This window comes from Poecilia reticulata, linkage group LG8 (assembly GCF_000633615.1).
Source record: "Poecilia reticulata strain Guanapo linkage group LG8, Guppy_female_1.0+MT, whole genome shotgun sequence".
Lineage (NCBI taxonomy): Eukaryota > Metazoa > Chordata > Actinopteri > Cyprinodontiformes > Poeciliidae > Poecilia > Poecilia reticulata.
This window is the reverse complement of record NC_024338.1, coordinates 23698074-23716399: the sequence shown is the minus strand read 5'-3', so window position 1 is coordinate 23716399 and position 18326 is coordinate 23698074. Positions and strand designations below refer to the sequence as shown.

The window sequence follows — 18326 nt, the reverse complement described above, 5'->3', positions numbered from 1 at the left end:
GACGACAGTTCATAGTCTCTCTGTGACCATTAGCATCTTGCACACTATTAACGCTGCTAGAATGAAGTGCAGTGAGGCCTCATCCAACAGGCTAAATATACTCTTGGCATGCAAAGAATGAATTCCTGACACTTGGAACAACTAACAAATATTTCTCTGCAGACATTCCTTTGTGGCATGGTTACTGCTTAGACCTAAACAGTGATGATGATGTATTTCAAATATTCTTCCAAGTTACTTTATTTAAAGTAGCCACACTTCAGGATATCTGGGGATTCAACAGGCTAAAGTGAGCTACACAGTGTTTCAGGATATAATTTAACTTTATTTGCAAGTGATTTTTACTCCTGTGAGATTCATCAGAACAAGTTCAGCCCATTTGTTCTCCCATACTGCTAGCTAAGACGGGGGTTTTGGTGTAGCTCAATTGATGATGGAGTCCCTTTTATCCTAAATAGCTCTGATTGTGGTTGTAGTTCATTTTTGTGTCTGGGAAATTACTCGTTCATCGAGATGCTCATTTCTAAGTTTTATGTGTTATCTGATCTAGTCCCTATCTGAGTTCTATCTGCAATGCTATTTTCTGACCACCAGAAGGCACTCTCACAGAATCCAAATTAAATTTGACCAATTTAGCATCAGACTAGACCTCGTATCCATTCAGTTGCTATTTGACCAGTTGTGAGGTCAGACAAAAAGTTTCTGCTCTTTTTGTCTAGCATAATCAAAAGGCAAACAATAATGAATAAACTTACTGAATGGAAAAGACTGCACAAAAAAACATATATGGGTTGAACTTTTTTACAGGGAACCATGAGGACATCGATGCCATCGTGTGGTTAGCATTGCTAGTTAGCCTGACATCGATTTCCATGTGGGGAAATATGCCCTCAAGAATCTAGATTACCAGCTCAACCAAGATGAAAATATAGGAATTACGGTTTTCTTTTAAAAAGCTACTTACAGTTTTTTGTGTTTCTGTTATTTTTGAACACCTTGCTGAGACAAAAAATAAAATAAAATCTTCTTTCTGCAGTAAGATCCACGCTGCCAGTCGGGGCAGATGAAGTTGAAAATCACCAGTTGATGATTCTGAATTTTTCCAGGTGTAAAAGATTTATGCATGCCAGTTTGTCATGTAGTGTTTTGTGTGTTGGTGAAAGAAAGCAGTAGAAAAACTGTATCCAAAACTCAGAAAAACTTGACCATTTGAATCCTTTACTACCTTGAACCTCTGCTGTTATCGAAACCACATTGGAGAAAACAAGAGCGGCCCATTTCTCCACGTTCTAGCCCAGGGCTACGGTGGCTCAAGGTTGCTGTAGCCGCCTTATTCCTGCAACATTTTGCAGTGCTTTCTTTATATCGGCAGAGCCTCCATACTTGATCACACCAAACATCTGTTTAAGTCTTTTTCTCTCTTTCTTATATTTTTATAGTGTTCCTTGTCCTCTGATCCCCGTTTACTGCATCTCTTCACCTTTATTCCCCTCCTGTCGACTTGAACCTGCACTTGTTTTTCGGAGCCATGTGTTTGCCATTAGGACATGTCACCTCAGCCCATTTAAATCCGGGGTAATTCTTCTCTCCAAGCAGAACTATTGCTTCCTTTAAAAAATTTCCATTCAGCAAAAATGCTTTGGGAAGTTCAAGCACTTTTCCCTTCACCGGCTTAAAGATCTAAAACACCATTAAGTACTGTTTACACAACAGAAGAAAAAGGTTTTCTTCATGATTATGTCGAGCTAAAATATTACAATCATTTGACCATAATTGCACCTTGTTCCTCAAAGAGAGTATTCAAAAGGGGTGGGGGTTGTTGTTTTTCTTTCTTGCCACCTGTAAATCCCCACTCTACTCCCCTACCTGTACACGCAAACACACACACACATTTTGGGTTAGTTGGCAAAAGCTCCAAGTTGAAAGCCAGGTTGACAAGCAGATGTTGTGAAAGAACGGTAGCTTATTAAGTTACACAATGCTCGACTTCAAAAGAAGTCGGATGCTGTGTGAAAGTTCAGTCATGTTTGGCCGCTTCGGTGACGAAGTGTGCCACCGCAGACGTGCAATAAGTGATTAATCCTCTGTTTTGGGAGCAAAAAGCTGGCACATGTTTAACAAACACGCTGTGATATTAATGAAGAGTCTTTGTGTGAAAGATTTGAAGCATGCCGTAAAGAGAATGGTGTTAAAGATGCATGGTTTTTGCAATAATACTAAGACGCTTGATTAATTCAGAGTGTTTTTTGCGCTTCATCAGCTCTGTTTTAAAATGTAAAGGTGGAGCCTTGAGGTTTTTTTCAGCCCTCCCCTTGGGACAACTCAGTCAAATGTAAACAAGAGGTCTTTGAAACTCAAAGGATAACCCCAGTTGTTAACCCCTTAGTGACTGACAGGGGTGCATCGCTCATGAGCTCAGCTGCATGGCTAATAGCCCAATTAAAAGCATACCATACCGTACATTATCCTAGGGGGAATAAAGACACAGTAGATACAGCGGTGTATGTTACGTGCTTGAGCGCACACAACCGTCTCTCATGCATATTTCGTCCGTTTCACTTTTGTCTCCCCTTTTTGCTCATTCGTACACACGGACTTACCTAATTAACGTCTCTCAGATTCGGCCGTGTGTGTTAAGCACCTCGCTGAGAGTGGTCCTCCTGGGTGACCTGTGAACTGAACAGGGCTGCGCTCTCTCTCTCGCTGCTTAATGATGAGGTTATGGTGGGTGGTATTGGATGAGAGGCCATTACTTTATCCCTGACCGTCCACAGAGGGAGCTGGGAGGCGGGGGAGGGGGGGCCCAGTGGACGAGAGCTGAAAGTTCATGTGCAAATATAGCTAATTATTAGTATTTTTTTTTTATTTGTAGAGAACAATGTGGTTTCATACAGTAATCTTAATCTACATTTTGCCGTTGCTCCACCCTCATCATCTCCGTCTGTCTGTGGGCAAGCTGTAGAGGCTTACCTGCCGTACTCCCACACAGCCTACAGATTCCAGCAGGCCTAGTTCTCCGACGTGTGAACACGGTAAACAATTATCCGTCTAGCCCAGAGCTAGCTCCAGAACCACCACGCAGCCACCCCTCCTCTTCCCCCATCCTCCTCTTTCTTTCACCCGCTCTCATCTTTCCTCATCTTCTCCCGAACTGCGGCTTAAATAGAATGTTAATTTGGACGGGAGATTTTCAAAGACTAGCCACTTCCTTTTCATCTTAGCGTGCACCACAAGTTCACCAACACAAAGTCGACGAGCTCTTACGAGAAGGAAGTTGGGTTTTTTGGGGGKTTTTTTAACTCCCTCATCTCTTTTCTCTTTCTAATTCTTTGTCTCCTGTCTTGTCTCTAAAAAAGACATGAGATGAGTAAGAAAAAAGATGCCTTTCAAGGTGACTGCTCGCTGTCCAGATTCTGTTTTTACAGTGAAATGTTTGTTATGAAAGCTGCCTGACTAGTTCAACGTTGACTCCTTCGTTCAGATTTGTGGAGTCCCAAGTAAAATCATCACGTTTTTTTCTTCTTCCCCCCATTTTTTGCCAGCTGATTGCAGAGCTGCAGACGTCGGTATGCGACTCTAAAGAAGAGGCTGTTCGCCTGAAGCAGGCGATGGAGAAACAGCTGAAGGAGGCCAATGCTCGGTGGGACGAAGAGAGACAGGCGATTACCCACGATGCCGAGCAGGCCAACAAGGTTTGTGCTGGCAACTTCTTCGCAGTCGTGTCTGATCCAGAGATGTCCCAGTCAGGATATTTTCTTACTGATGAAATGAAATGACATTAGATTTAGATGGTGCTTTCCAACTCTCAAAACAAAGTTGCTTTACAATGAAATCAGTCGTTTCCATTGACACGCACATTCTCACACTGATGATGCAAGTTACTAGATTATATTTACAACTGCCCTGGGGCAGCCTGACATAATACAGATTAAGTACCATTTTTGGACATTTGCAGAGACTGAGCCCTAATCTGATGCTACATTAAATTGATTAAAATCATGACATTCCCTCCATCCTTTCTTGTTTTTATCCTTCCTTAAATCCTGTCCTGTGTCTACCATTTTTTTCTCCTCTTTCTGCCCGTCTTCATTTTTTTACTAAACTCTTTGTTTTATCCCATATACCTTTCTTTTTCTTTCTCACGTTCTTTCCTGAGTTTTTCCTTCCTTCCTTTTTTCACAGGGTCACTCATTTTGTCTCTTTGTCTTTTCTGAGTTGTCCTTCATGTATCTTCATTTATTTATTCCCTGTGCCCTTCTTTCCTTACTGACTTTTCCTTGATTTTTCATCTTTTTCTTTATTTCTCATAACTTTCCTTCTTTTCTTCTGTCCTCCATAATGTCCTTTCTTTCTTCTGACATATGCATCCTTCATATGTCTTTCCTTTCTTGTATCCTTCTTTTTTTGTAGTTTTCTTTCTTTCCTTCCTTATTTCTTTTTCTCCTTTTATCTTTATTTCCTAATTTCTTATGCCATTTTTCTCCTCCCTATTTGTCCTTTATTGTATTCTTCTTTTCTTGTGTCTCTTCTTTCTCACATTGTTTCTGTGTCTTAACCCCTTCCTCGATTCCTTCATCATGTCCTTCCTTCTTGTTCCTCATTTTTTTGGTCTGTAGCTTTTGCAGGTTCTATATTTCCTTAACTGTGAAAATCATTGTGAATTTTGAAAAAAACTTTTAGACAAAACAATAGTTTTGTGAAAGAGTTTTTAAAGTAGAAAAATAATGTGAAATGCAGCTTTTCAAGCCAGGCATGCAAAATGCAACTGACTTCATGGCTTGCTGATTGTGCAACAACACGTGTTAGGGTTTGAATTTCGTCAAGTAATACTGATACCTGTTCTGTTCGGGTTTAGGGTTGCATCAGAACATCCCTAAATTTATCAAATAAAAAGTGCAAAGTGTAGCTGTGTGCTTCTTCTCTTTGTTGTTTTAAGCTTAAAATAATGTATTATCATTGTGTGAAGGGTTTCATTAACATGAATCTAAATAGTTTTACTTTCTCATAACCTGAGTTGGCGTAAGGCTGTTAGCCTTCTAGGTGTTGCTTCTTGTGTTTTCATATATATAGTTGTGGACATTTACCCTCAACTGTGTCAAGTAGGGGGCTGTCTGCAAACTTCATTCTTTAAAAAAAAAGTCCTGTCTGGGTTTGACTTTAATAGAGTAGACACGGGTCGCTTGTTCTTTTGTTGGAGCCCACTCACTGTTTGCATGTGCTTTGTCATTTTTATGGCTAGTTTCAAACTCCATAGTGTCTTTAAGTGTCTGAGTGAAAGTCATATATATCCGCCTGCTGCACCCCGTGCCTTGATCATCACTGTCACTGTGTTTTACAATTTAACTTCACACCCAGACTAGAGTCTTATAGGCTGTAACTGTTTATGTCCTAAAATACAACCTAATTCCCCTTCAGCCCCTTTTAAAATGTATAGACAAAGCAGCAACCAGATGAGTTTTCGGACATAAGGTCCTTTATTGTGCATAAAGCAGGCTGGAAGACAGTTGCACTGGCAGTTGATTGGGTGTGGCTCCCTAAATAAAGAGTTGTTGTGTCTGGTCTGGGATCAGTACATGTTTCCAAACACAACTTAGTCTGTTTGTGGCCGCAGCTGCCTTGTATAGGAAGAAGGCAGGTTTGTGAGCCGACCCTTAGATCTTTGCTCCTTGTCCAGAGTTTACGTTTTTCCACAGCCTTTCATTTTACTCCACAACAGAAAGTAACAACCATATCCCACACATAGGGAAGGCTTCTGTTTTAATCTAAGTATGTACAAATGCAAAGGATTCATCAGAAAAGCATTATTCTGTGAAAGCCAGAGGCAATTGCTTGTTGAAGTATAAAGTCACAAATTTGACAGATTTTCAAATTCAAAAATTTGTTTAGATATAATTAGTGTAGTTTCTGTAACTTTATTTAATTGATTAAATCAATACAATCAAGATATATATTCCTATCATATTATTAATTTAAAAGCCTTTCCGTATGCTCAATTAAATTCTCCTGGGGCATATTGAGTTCACCAGTTTCCTGCATAACACTCAGCACGTACTAGTTTTGGTCTTTAACTCAGTTTTTATCGTTGCACCTACTTTGTGCTATGTACCAGTACCTCCGGCTGCAAAACTCTTAGTATTCATATTGTGTTTGGTAGACTGCCCACTAAGGTCAGTTCTGTTGCTTTTTCTCACATTTGCAGATATTTTTCTTTATCCTTTGCACCAGGGGTAACTAGGTAGGCTATTTGTGCAGACTCATGCAAACTTTACCAAATTGAAAATCGCTGGAAAAAAACAGCAAACAAAGCATTGTGGTGTGTCAGTATATTGAGGTCCAGGTGATCTTAGGTTGTTTTGAACATCCTAATAAGTTTTTCCTCCATTCAAAAAAAAAAAAAAAAACCCTTAAAGTAGAGGTGGGCAACTCTAGTCCTGGAGGGCACTTTTAGATTTGTCCCAGGTCTGTCTAAATACACCAAATGACAAAATTACCTCTTCAGCACGTAGACAAGTTCTCCAGAATCCTACAAATGACTTGATCATTTGACTTCAGCTATTGAGAAACCATTACTTGCTGAAGCCGTGGAAGTCTTAAATTTTATACAATTGCCAACATTTGGCCATGACATATGTAGTGCACCAGTTAGACGCTATGAAGCTTACCTGAAATTGTCTGCTCTGTAAGCTAGCATCCCCCAATTAGAAAAGAGAAGTGCTGAGCTGAACAAGATGGCAGTTGGTGTTAGTTCAGTATTTGGAAGCGTGGCCAGCGCACACTGAACAGCTTTGTTCACTTCCTCCACTGCCATTGCAGAAATTACAGGCAGACTACAATTCTAAAACAGCACAGAAAATCAGTGTCATTGTTCACACTCTTACTACACTGACACACAACACACACATTTTGTCTTTTGTGCCATAAGCTGTTACATTTCTCTTGGCATCAGTGTTATGAGCAGACAACAGCTTTCATTATCTGTGTCTTCATTATAACGTTCCCCTTGCGTTAAACACCAGCTAATGAGATTCCAATTAATGCTTGAATAATTTAGTGAAGACCAGACTTATGTGTGGTGGGAGAGAGGGGGTTGATATGGCCTAACAGATAATAAAGAGGAGAAAATAAGGAAGTTACAGAAAGATTTGAAGCATCAAGTAGCTAAAGGAAAGAGGCGAGGTGACACTGTTTGAGACTAAAGGCAGGGGGAAAGAGCAATGAAAGGATAGAGGAAGTGTAGAAGTTGAGACAAAAGGTGGGGAAAGAAAGGAGCGGCGGAGAGCTGTCAGTGGGCCATCGGAGTTAGTGTGTCGCCTGCTGACATTGTTTCCACGCTGCTCACTTCAAAGGCCTCGGATTATGAAGAGAGCGAGGGGCTTCAGACAATAGCAGGGGAAGAAAATAACATCAAAGTTAGCCGCACATTTGAATTGGGATAATCCCGAAACAGTTGCTCTGAATGCATGCTGCACTGGATCAGATGTCCTTTTTTTCCCCCCTCTCTTTAGCAGCCCCATTCTGTCGTTTCTAGCCTGAATTTAGCTCCCTCTGTGGCTCTGCTGCTCCTGGACCTCTTAAATGTGGGTGTTAGCTGCACAGACCTTTGCGCATCATTAAAGCCTGTTTTTAGTTAATCGGCAGTAAAGTTAAGTATGCTCATTATCTTAGTTTTTTGTATGTGTAATGTTATTACTGGAGGAACAATTTTTTTCTTTGCTAGTTATTACATCGGTTTTCTTGTCTCACAGTTTATTACACTTTTTGGAATGGTCTGTTCATTCGTAAGCATTATGATCATATAGGATATTCCTCTGGAATTGCTCTGCTGGGAATGTATAGAGGAACAAAAATGCATACATACAGTTGAAACTAGATATTTACGTACACCAAATAAAAGGACACATGCACCTTTTTTTTCACCGTCTGAAGTTAAATCAGACCAAACGTATCTTGTTCTCGGTTAGTTAGAATTACCAAAATTATTTCCATATGCTAAATCCCAGGAAACCCAGTGAAAACAATTTTTTTATGTGAATTCAAAAGTTTCCATACAAAATGTTTGCTTTCTCTTTTAACAACGAGGGAGAGCTCAGATGATCATGGGAAGGCTTTTCATGTGAAACCTCTGATTGGTTAACTGACACATTTGAATTAGAGGCACACCTGTGGATGTATTCTAAGGCCACGCCTCAAACACACTGCTGTTTAACAGATTTGGAAAAGCCAAAAAAATCAGCCAAGATCTCAGGAAGAGAATTGTGGAGCTGCACGAGTCTGATTCATCCTTGGGAACAATTTCCAGATGCTAAATCTGGTTCTTAATGTTATAGCTTGGGTGCATATTGGTCTGCCAAATCCAGTGTTGACTTTGTTGGCAAAAGGACAACAAAGTCAATGTTTTGGTGTGGCCATCAAAAGGGCACATTTTGTGTATATCCGTAGTCTTAACAAACGTCAAAAACTCAGCATTCACAATTGATGTCTGTCCTGTCAATATGTTAACTTTCAGTTGTGTGCGGCTGGAATCCTCTTTCTTTATTGCAAATACAACATTTATACACGGTGTCCTGCGACAGAAAGCGTTGAAATAAACACAAAATGGCTGATCATTATCCCGCTGAAACAAATGAATCAGAAATACTAAGTACTCTCCAGCCATTAAAACCAAAGTACCATTTCTTTACTAGGGCCATTATCTGGGATAAATACCTACCCTGATCATGTGTTTTGGCCCATATAGATGCTACCTAGATTGTAAAGTGTACTCTACAAGACACACCCTGTGTTTGGTTGGCAGTTTAAATTGTCTGATTTCAGTAACTGGTGTCTCCACGTGTTTGTTTGTTTTTTTCTTTTCATCTGATAAAGAAAAATGTATATGCTGGTTCTTTGATAACATGTTTCAGGTTTTAATGACTATCTTCACATATAGCCTTTCTACCTATTCATGCATACAGAGTATGAGTGTGCACACGCCATACCTGACTGAACTGAAGCCGACATTAGCCTGCCAAGAGCAAGGTGCACACACAAACACCTTGTGTCTTTTCTCTGGCACACCCTATCTTTCCAACTCTGTATCTCCGAACTCTTTCTGTCTCAAACTCTGCTTCTGCACTCACATTCGCAAGCACACGCGCTCACCTCGCCCTGCCAAAAGGAAGAGGTGGCTGGTGAATAAACAATGGCACTCCGCCCATAGTGTCACCCGCCTGGGCTTTGATCAGCACCKCTGTTCCTGCTCCCCACAGCAGTGCTTCCTGTCTTTCTACCTGCTGAATCTTTTCCATGCACGCACGCACGCAAACATATGCACACTCTCCCACCTATATAGCCCAGTGTTTGTGGGCCCACATGCAGCCTCCCCAGTTTTCTCCTAACTCGGGTCCTCAAGTCTTTATCTGTCTCTGTCTCTCACACAACAGGCCTTTGAGTTAGTGCCCTTTTCTGGGCACTGTTGCATTCTTGAGCATACACCTTCACACAGTCTGTGTCACACACCCACATAGGAAGACAGACTTTTTGATCCCGGCACATCCAGCAGCAACTTCTGCAACGAGTCAAAGAGAAGGTCCTGGTCCTCTGGGTGAAATGACAGTAGACACGTTACATAATGCAACAGTGACCATTGTCTCCCTGTGTTTGAGGATGAGAGGGAATATATAAGGTGTGCTGTTGCTTGTGCGCTACACAGTGTGGTCTTTGTCAAACTCAGTCGATGTAGTCTTTGTGAACTAGTTGCTGGGCTTTTGTGCATGCGTAATATTAACAGGGGGTCCTGTGCGCACACATTGAGCCACACAAACGCGCGCACTTYGGCCGCGGCTAGTTGTAGCAGCTGCAGTTCATCTGTAGTTGTGTGGTTATATATGCATTGGTTTCTGAGAGGGTTGAAAGGATGACTTTGCCTGTGGGAAGGAATGGCAGCACTGGATCAAGAACAGGTGTGCTGGATCCTCCCTGCTGCAGAGGCAAAGAGCTGCTTCAAACATTTTGTGTACGCAAGCGCGCATTTGTCCGCTCCCCCCGCCGTTCCAGTGTGCGTCCACGTCCTTCAAAACAACCGCGAGATCTTTGCGTCAACCTTGAGCCGAGTGCTTGTTTACTAAAGTTTCTCAGCCATCTGTGTTTCCGTGGCTTTGTTCTTGCTTTGCTTTTGTGAATGAGCACAAATGTGTGACAGTGTGAATTTATATTTAGTGCTGTTATGCGAATTTCACCACATTAGTGAAGCCTTGTGTGTCTGTATGTCATGGAAAATGCCCTTCATTTAGTGTGGACTACAGCAGAAAATGCTAGAGAGGTTAGTGGTTTTGCACATGTTTACCCTGCGTTTGACAGATTTTGTCAACATATATGTCATGACCTGGCAAAATGTGATATCAGAACAGTACTTTGTGTATTTTAGAGGATATGAAGATGCATGTGGTTCAGTTCATTTAGATAATTTAAGGGCAATAAAATGTATAATTTTAACATCTTTCTATCTCCATGTATTCCTTTTTGTAGCATATGTGATAGGCTACAATTTAACAAGTTGTGATTCTTTAAATTGGCAAACTGATAAGTTCCCATAACGTTTAGCAAAGTCGTGGCAATAGCAAAGAGCACTCCCTGATTCAAACCCTTGTAGAATCACCTTCCATGTCTGTTTCACGTTGCCATGGAAGAATTTTGTCCCAATCTACTTTACGTTGCTTCAGCCCATTAAGATTTACAAACATTTGTTTCTGTGAAGCTTCCTTAAGTTCTCACCATAGCATTTCAATCAGAGTAATGTCTGAACTTTGGCTGGGCCATTAGAACAGATTGATTATTTTGGATCATTTTTATTTCATGATGCAGTTTGGGCTAACATTGAGTTGTCAGACAGATGGCCATTATTCTTACTCAAGAAAACTTCCTGGCTGAATTATTGGCTGCAGGATGCCCAAAGTATCAGCCCTCCATCATCATGTTTGACAGTTAGTTAGTAAGAGTGGTTTGCTCTGATATTTTGTCTGACATTGTTTCCAAACATGGAGTGTTGCATCATGGCCAAAAGTCTCTTCTTTGGTCTCATGTACTATCATGAACTTCAGCATTTAATGAACGAGTACAAATGTTTCTGATAGTCATGGCTGATGTTGTTCCACCTTCATATTGTTTTAACTTGCACCTGTACGTTCCAGATCATCAAATGGTGAAAATACCTGCTTCTATATAGAGGGCCACACTTATGGTGATCTGTTAAAGGGCCAGTATTATGTATTTTCCAGGCATATAGTGCTATCTTATAGCCAAATCAAGTAGCTATGTTAAAAAACTATATATATATATATATATATATATATATATATATATATATATACCAAACATAACTTCAAATAAATTGGACTTAGGAATTTGACACCTTGAAATTGGGATCCTAATGTTTCCAACACTCTGCCTTCAGCACATCAAACCGTTGTTCTGAGAGGTAGTTCATATGATGAGCTCAGCAGACATGCAGTTCCACCAGGATTGTGTTTGTCGCTGCTGCTGCTAGTCTGGAGGAGCTGTGTGGGGACGGTGTGGTGGAGGGCTGCTCTGTGAGGTGGAGGCTCAGCTGGAAACTGCAGCTCCAAGGTGGAGCCTCCCTCTTTAATAAAAAGTATTGATTAGCATAATTAATTCCCAAGGCTATATTACATAAGAAACGCTATGTTATCTTTCTGTGATCATTAAAACCACATGGCCGGAGCTGCTTTGGAAATTTCTTGTCGTTCACAGCAGTTCATCCAGAATTGTAACCTGAACATGTACAGAAACTTTACAAAGCTCTTTTGGTACATCTTCTTCTAGACTGGACAGAAAGAAAACATGTTTTGTGTTCAGAAAAAAAATCAGTCCAGGTTGCTTTAGAGAAACTGGTCAACGGTTTGTCTGTGCAAAAGTTGAGAAAGTGAAAGGTGTAAAAGTCAGCTGCTGTGATGGTAAGAAGGTGCATCAGAGCCATGTGTTGATATTTTTGAAGACACATCACCCAAGGTAACGTCTGCTCCCAAGAGGCGCTTGGTTATTTCAGCAGACAACCTCATCCTGCATCACTTACAGGTTCACTGTAGCCTTACAGACACAGAGTACATGTTGTTCAGCTGGGACTGCCCAGGGTACAGATTTGTTGAAAATGTTGACTGCATCTTGAAAAGCAGAGAGTCAGACACAACAATGACCGCCTGAAATATGGTTTTCAACATTCAAACTTCTAGAAATTTCTCACACATTTATTGCAACAATAGAGAGTTGGACAGGAAAGATTAACAGGAAGGTGAACGTATTACAGCACCTAACTTTTTCTATCGGTAATAAAACTCATTGAATTTTATGAAGTTGTGGAAATATCTTGTTAGGTAAGGATCTAACTCCAACTGTAATAACCGGGCTCATCATGCTATGCCACATATAATCATTTTTGTTTACCTGCAGAGCTGCGCAATATAGCCGCTTTCTCTCTCTGGACTAGATTTTGAAGGATAGAAAACTGGAAACCTTTAGTGTTGCTCGCTCACTTTGAATAATTTAGTTGAACTGATCAATCAGCCAATAGATATTTAATCAAATAATGTCTCTGCAAATGTTTTGCATGTTCGTGCAACTCAACTCGTGTGCATTGCGTCGTCAGCTGATTGATTACTTTTCCGGCTCTGCGAATTGTTTTATCCTCGTATCAGAGAGGGAGGAAATAAGGGAGGGATTACATTCCAGGACGCCACAAAGGAACGTGGGAAGTGGAACAGCTCATGGAGGCCTTCTTCTGCCGGCGAACAAAAAAAACTGGAATTAGTCACTAACCTGGAGTTTTTAAAACATGCAGCTATGTTTGAAACTTGAGCTGAACTTAACAGTTGTTTAGCAATGTACCATTTGATAAACAGAATATATTCATAAGTGTCGACACACAAATAAGCAGGAAAACACAGCAGGCATATGGCACGTATTTTGGAGTTGTTTCCTATTCTCTTTCTACCGTAGCTCCCAGCAGCTGAAAGTTAGACTACGGCGTGTTCCCCCCGTGGGCATAACTCATTTGCAGCATGTCTTCATTAGCGCCGCAATTGTCTCAGCACTTTCATCAGCGCTCCCGAAGAAGGCGCCTCCGTAAAGCTGTGCCATGCGTGTGTTTGGCGTTTCACGAATCGGGACGGTTCCACGTGCCGTCGCCGCGTACGTTCTCACTCGACGCGTGAGCGGGGAAAACTGCTGTAAAGCATCAAAGAGCTGCAAAGGCAAGTCAATTCACACCAATATCGGAGTTACATTTCAGAGGGGCTGTCCTGGTCGACTTGCTAAACTACATGTTTTTATTACTACACGCAGGCAGACAAGACAGCAAAGCAAAAGCAAAAGTTTCTCTTCTCAAACACCTCAGGAGGGAGACCTCTCCTCCTCCTCCTACTCTTACTCTTCCACCTCCTCCTCCTCCTACTGCTTCTTTCTTCTTTACCTTTCCCCACAATCCTTTGATAAAAGTGCAGATAAAAGAGAGGCTGTGCTCATCTCTCTGACCATCCATCTCTCCTTGAGGTTAGCACCTCTTTTATTATTTACTATTAGATCAGTAGCCATATGTGCACACAAAGCCTTGTTCTACTGAAGCTGGTGTCTGTGTGGGCTCTACAGCTTTGTATATGTATGTCTGTGTGTATCTGCCTCATCCTTTGCTTTTCTCTGTGTGTGTGTGTGCGTGTGTGTCCTTGGCTGGAGGCGGTGCAATGTGAGGTTTTTGCTGCTGTCTGAAGTCGTCCAGCCTCAGTGTCATTAGAGGATCTCTTTAATCCAGACTTTGGGAGAAACCTCTGACAGCACGCTGCAAATAGAAAGGCCCCCGCCGCACATGAAGAGCAGCTCGGCTCCTAACAAAACACCAAGTTTAAAGAGGCCCCTGGCCTTTTTTCCTCCTCCCACCGTTCCCTCCCTTCTTTCTTCTTTTGCCGTTTTCTCCTGCCCTCTGTTGCTTTCACTTCACCCTGGGGAAACATGCTTGCCTTATCTGTGCAGGAGGACCACCCAGGAAAGAATGACTCAGGCATTGCTGCGTCTGTGTGCGTGCGTGCGTGCGTGCGTGCGTGCGTGCGTGCGCGCCGCACAATAACCACGCGCTGATTTGACTGAGCGCGGCGCTCGCATTTTTAGAACTTGTGCTGTTAATATTGATGCGTGCCTATACCTGCATGAATCCCTCTAAGCAGTGTTTGTCAGTGCTTGTGTGCACGTGTGCCCCGCTGTTCCTTTTGAGGTGAAAGTTTGGAATGAAAGAGAGGCTGAGGCCCGATTTGTTGATGGGGAAGGAAGGGAGAGAGAAAGAGAGCGAGACCTTCAAGCCTCCTGACTGTGAAACTGCGAGGCAGGAGTGCGCCGCTGACCCAACCTCTGCAAGCCAGCCACATGCTTTTTCTCTTTCCCCTCCCGCTATTTTTTTTTTCTCTCCTCAAATTCTTGATGCTTCTCATTTTCACCTTTCTAAACTTTCATTCCCCCTTCTGATTCAGTCACATSTCTCTTTATTTTCCTAAGGCTTGCTTTGCAATTTCAGATTTCCATATAACTTTCTCTGTCATGCCTTAATCTGTTTTTCCATTCCTGTCACACTCCTCTGTCTGCATCCCTTCATAAAGAAAACAATTTACTCCTCTTCCTGGCTTGCTTACAATCATCATTTTCTCTATAGTTAATAAATCCCAGATTGCTGATCGGCTTCTTGTCCGACACACGGTGCACTTTTACAGTACAGCACATGCCAGATCAGGAGAGAAAGCTACYTGTTGCCGTTTTCTCTTGCCCTCAGGATATTCATATGTCGTAGGATGAGTGTATATAAGCTTCTCACCTACACTCAAAGCTAAGTTTTAATGSAAAGTCTTGTGCGAAGTAAACGTTATTATTTTGTACCAGTCTACACGGGTTGAGGTTCTCGACCAAAGGTGGTCAGGAGTAAAACCAAGAGTGGTTTCTTTTGAGCAAAATATCTTGTGAAAAGTTTCACTGTTGCCAACATTCRGACGATCTTTCCCTTAAAGGCCTACAAGAACAAAGAAACTGAGTTGAGTTTGTGGTGAGAAATCACTGAAAATATGCTGATCCTGTTTTCTTTTCAATTAACAGTTGTATGAAACTGTATGTTTTCACCCCTTAGTCACCAGTAAAATTGAAACTCGTGAATTAAACTCATCGAAGCCTTAATTTGTAAACCCACTGTCATGTCGCTTTAGATGTGCGGCAGAGTGATTCCTCTGGATTAAAGTCAAACTCAGGGCAGGTGTTTGCGACTTCAGAAACGTGTTGTTTTCCTGTAATGCTGCCTCGGTCTATTAGACTCAGTGAGCTGCCTCTTGTTAGCAGTGTGTAACATCATCCCTCCATCCTGTCTGACACCAGTAATGACTAAATAACTCCAAAGCCGTTTTTTTTTTCTTTTTTCTGAGTCACAAAGCGCTGCTGTTGTTCAGCAGAATCGTCCCATATGATACTGCTAATGATGTGAGAAATGTTGAACTTGTGAACTCCGATGTGCTCTGAGCACGTCTAATTCAGATGCCACAAGAAAGCGTACGTCACATGTGGAGCCCTCTATTTAGCCGTCCTTCCCAGAAGAAGTGGACCAGATATCCTGCGTCACGGTGCGGGAAATCAGGCGTGGGTTCAGAAAGGGGGGTGGAGGGTTGATTTTTCTCATCTTCATCGCTTGTCCTGCTAGCTTTACTGTTATRTGTAAACCCTGCCTACAGAATAAATTTGTTTTCTTACACAATTTAGCTTTTTGCATTGCTYRAAAGCAAAACTTATTTCAAGACRATACATTTATTTAATAAAAATACAGGGGTCTACTCGGGTCAGCTCATCTGCCACTCTGTACTGCCGTGTCAAACCAATTACTGTCTAGTAAATGTGGAGGTGGGCTTGGACTTTATATCATCTTATTTTGCTATTTCCTCTTCATAAACATACTTGGAGTTTCATCTATGCTTGAGAAATCCTTGACTGTCCCATGGCAGCCATTCGGTGATGCCTACACACTTGCTCTCACTGAGCACCACCTTTTACTTGGAAAGAGTAGAAGCTTCTTAAAGAGACAGTGACCAGTTTCAGTTCATCAAACTGTGAAGTCATTTTTCTTTTTAAGTTACCTTTGGTAAATACAGTATTTTTATAATGACCGAAGGTAACATAGTGACTTGTTTGCGATAYAAAATGGCACTACGAGCTTGGAAAATATATAATACTGCCCCTTTAAGATGTTTCTTACTCCAGAWCAACATTACAGCTAAACCACTGAAACCAGCTAAATAATGCCTGTTTTTCAGGAGCCTCTGTTTTAAATAGGAGCGCAATTTCACATTGTAGACATTAAAATAAGAATCGGATCCTATTATAACTTCATGTTGTGGAGGTATAGACTTTATGTTTGCCCCCCAAAAAACCTTATAACATGAACAGTTTGATATCTAGATAAATGTATATAGCTTTTTATGTCCTTACATCTGACAAATACTGAGTAAATAGGTCAGGGGAATTTTTCCACCAGACTCAGCTCCTGTTTGTTTGCCTGCATATAATAACACGCCCGACTAAAGTTTCAGCTGTTTACCTCTCAGTGCCTCTCGGAGGTGCTGCTCAGAAGCTCGTTCTTGCCCTAAGGCTTTGTAGTCTGCGTGATTTATGTCAGTGGAGTGGGCCGCAGATCAGGTGGTCATGCCTATCACCTGGACTGTGTTTCCTTCTGCTCAGAGAGTCAACAAGCCAACACCTGGCTCACTCACTCAGCTCCGGAGGTGGGGGCGGGGGGTGACGCTGCGGATATTGATTGTTGCCAGAGCCTCACACGCTTGATGGAGGTGTGTGTATATGTGGAAGTGTAAACTYGCTGCTGTGCTGTTCTGCATGCGTTCACACCTGCATCACTCTCTCCGTTTTCCGTGCAGACTAATCAAAGATGAAGTGTGCTGAAAAGATCTGGTTCTGTGTTGCACTCGCGCCTCAATGTCGGAGCTGACCTGTTCGAAAACGCGCTCTGAGCTCGTTTTATTTTTTTWCCGTCAAAATCTTCTATGACAATCTGACCATTTTCTGTGCGAAGCATTCCCCCCCCCCCACGCTCCTACTTTGTGGAAAAAGTTCTTCACAGCTTTCTCACTTCACATGCAAAAACAGAAATTCTGCATCCCCTGTTCCTTCTCTGGTTTTCTGTCTCATCTGCATATTTTTGSGATTCTCTTGTGGCCTCTCATTTAGCTGCATTGCGCCTTCTCCTCTCAGCTCAAATCAAACTGCAGATCAGTGTCTACCAGTTTGCGTCACTTACATGTTAAACCAGGCAGAAACTGTTTTTCGGTTTGCGTCTGTCAGCCGACTTGAACGCCTCTTCTTGTCCCCAGGCTCTGCARGAAAAGCTGGAGAGTCTGCGGAGACAGCTGCACAGTGCCGAGAAGAAGCTGCTCAACAAGGAGCTGGAGACCGAAGAGAGGGTAACGAACTTGTTTGTCCTCTTCCCTCTATCTCTTCTTTCCCATTGTTTCTTGCTGCACAATTTGCGGCTTCCTGTCATCATTGCATCACTTTTCTTTTTTTTTTCCAACTTCACCTTCAGCCTTTTGCATCACAACCGTTATATTCTTCTTGATCATAAAATCCTGTCCTATAACTTCTTCTTTTGCTGCTTTATCGCTTCATGTTGCAATCTCCTCCTTTCTGATTTACTATTCTGACTCAGTCCTCCAGGGGGCTGCAAAAGAAACACAAAATATTCTTGGCCTCCTTTCCTCCTCTGCCCTCTTCCACCTACCGTCTCTCCTTCTCCTGTTCAGAGTCAGCGATATGCCCCCTTGCACATTTCCCAAATTCCTTGAGATCTGGCCTCAAGAGTCAGCGCCTAGGGCCAAGAATGCCACCGCTGCCTGTGTTCAAAAGGGAAGCTCTGGTGCGCRCACGCACACACGTGCACCCCGTGGCTGTGGAGAATGCCCTGTAATCAGACTATGTTTTGACCTTGACACACACAGAGAAGAAAGAACTAATGACTGTGCTCACGCAGGAGGTTGGTCTTTGTATCACGGTATGTACACCAAAGGCATTCGTTCTCCTGTGTTCCCTCTGATCCGCCCACTGACCCTTGCACACACTTCACACACTCGTCACACGTCTCCCAGTCGGGCCGTCATAAATYGAGTCGACGGGGGTCACCGGTTTTCAGGAGCCACTTGTCACTGATCCACACCTTGCTGCGCTGCAGGGGATTCTGCTTGCTCTTTATTGCAAGGTGGTCTTAGTTTAATTAAATTATGGCATCCGGTGCCACGCAAAGCGATTAGTAC

The 18326-nt window shown here is 42.2% G+C and overlaps 1 protein-coding gene across 1 annotated transcript in view; it reads left to right on the top strand.

Annotated features, from left to right (window-relative positions):
* Nucleotides 1-18326, top strand: part of cep112 (centrosomal protein 112) — a 119417-nt gene that overhangs the window by 88161 nt on the left and 12930 nt on the right. Inside the window, exons 24-25 of the mRNA XM_017306138.1 lie at nt 3543-3692; nt 17391-17480. Of these exons, the coding sequence (XP_017161627.1) occupies nt 3543-3692; nt 17391-17480 (240 nt within the window). The remainder of the gene's footprint in view (nt 1-3542; nt 3693-17390; nt 17481-18326) is intronic.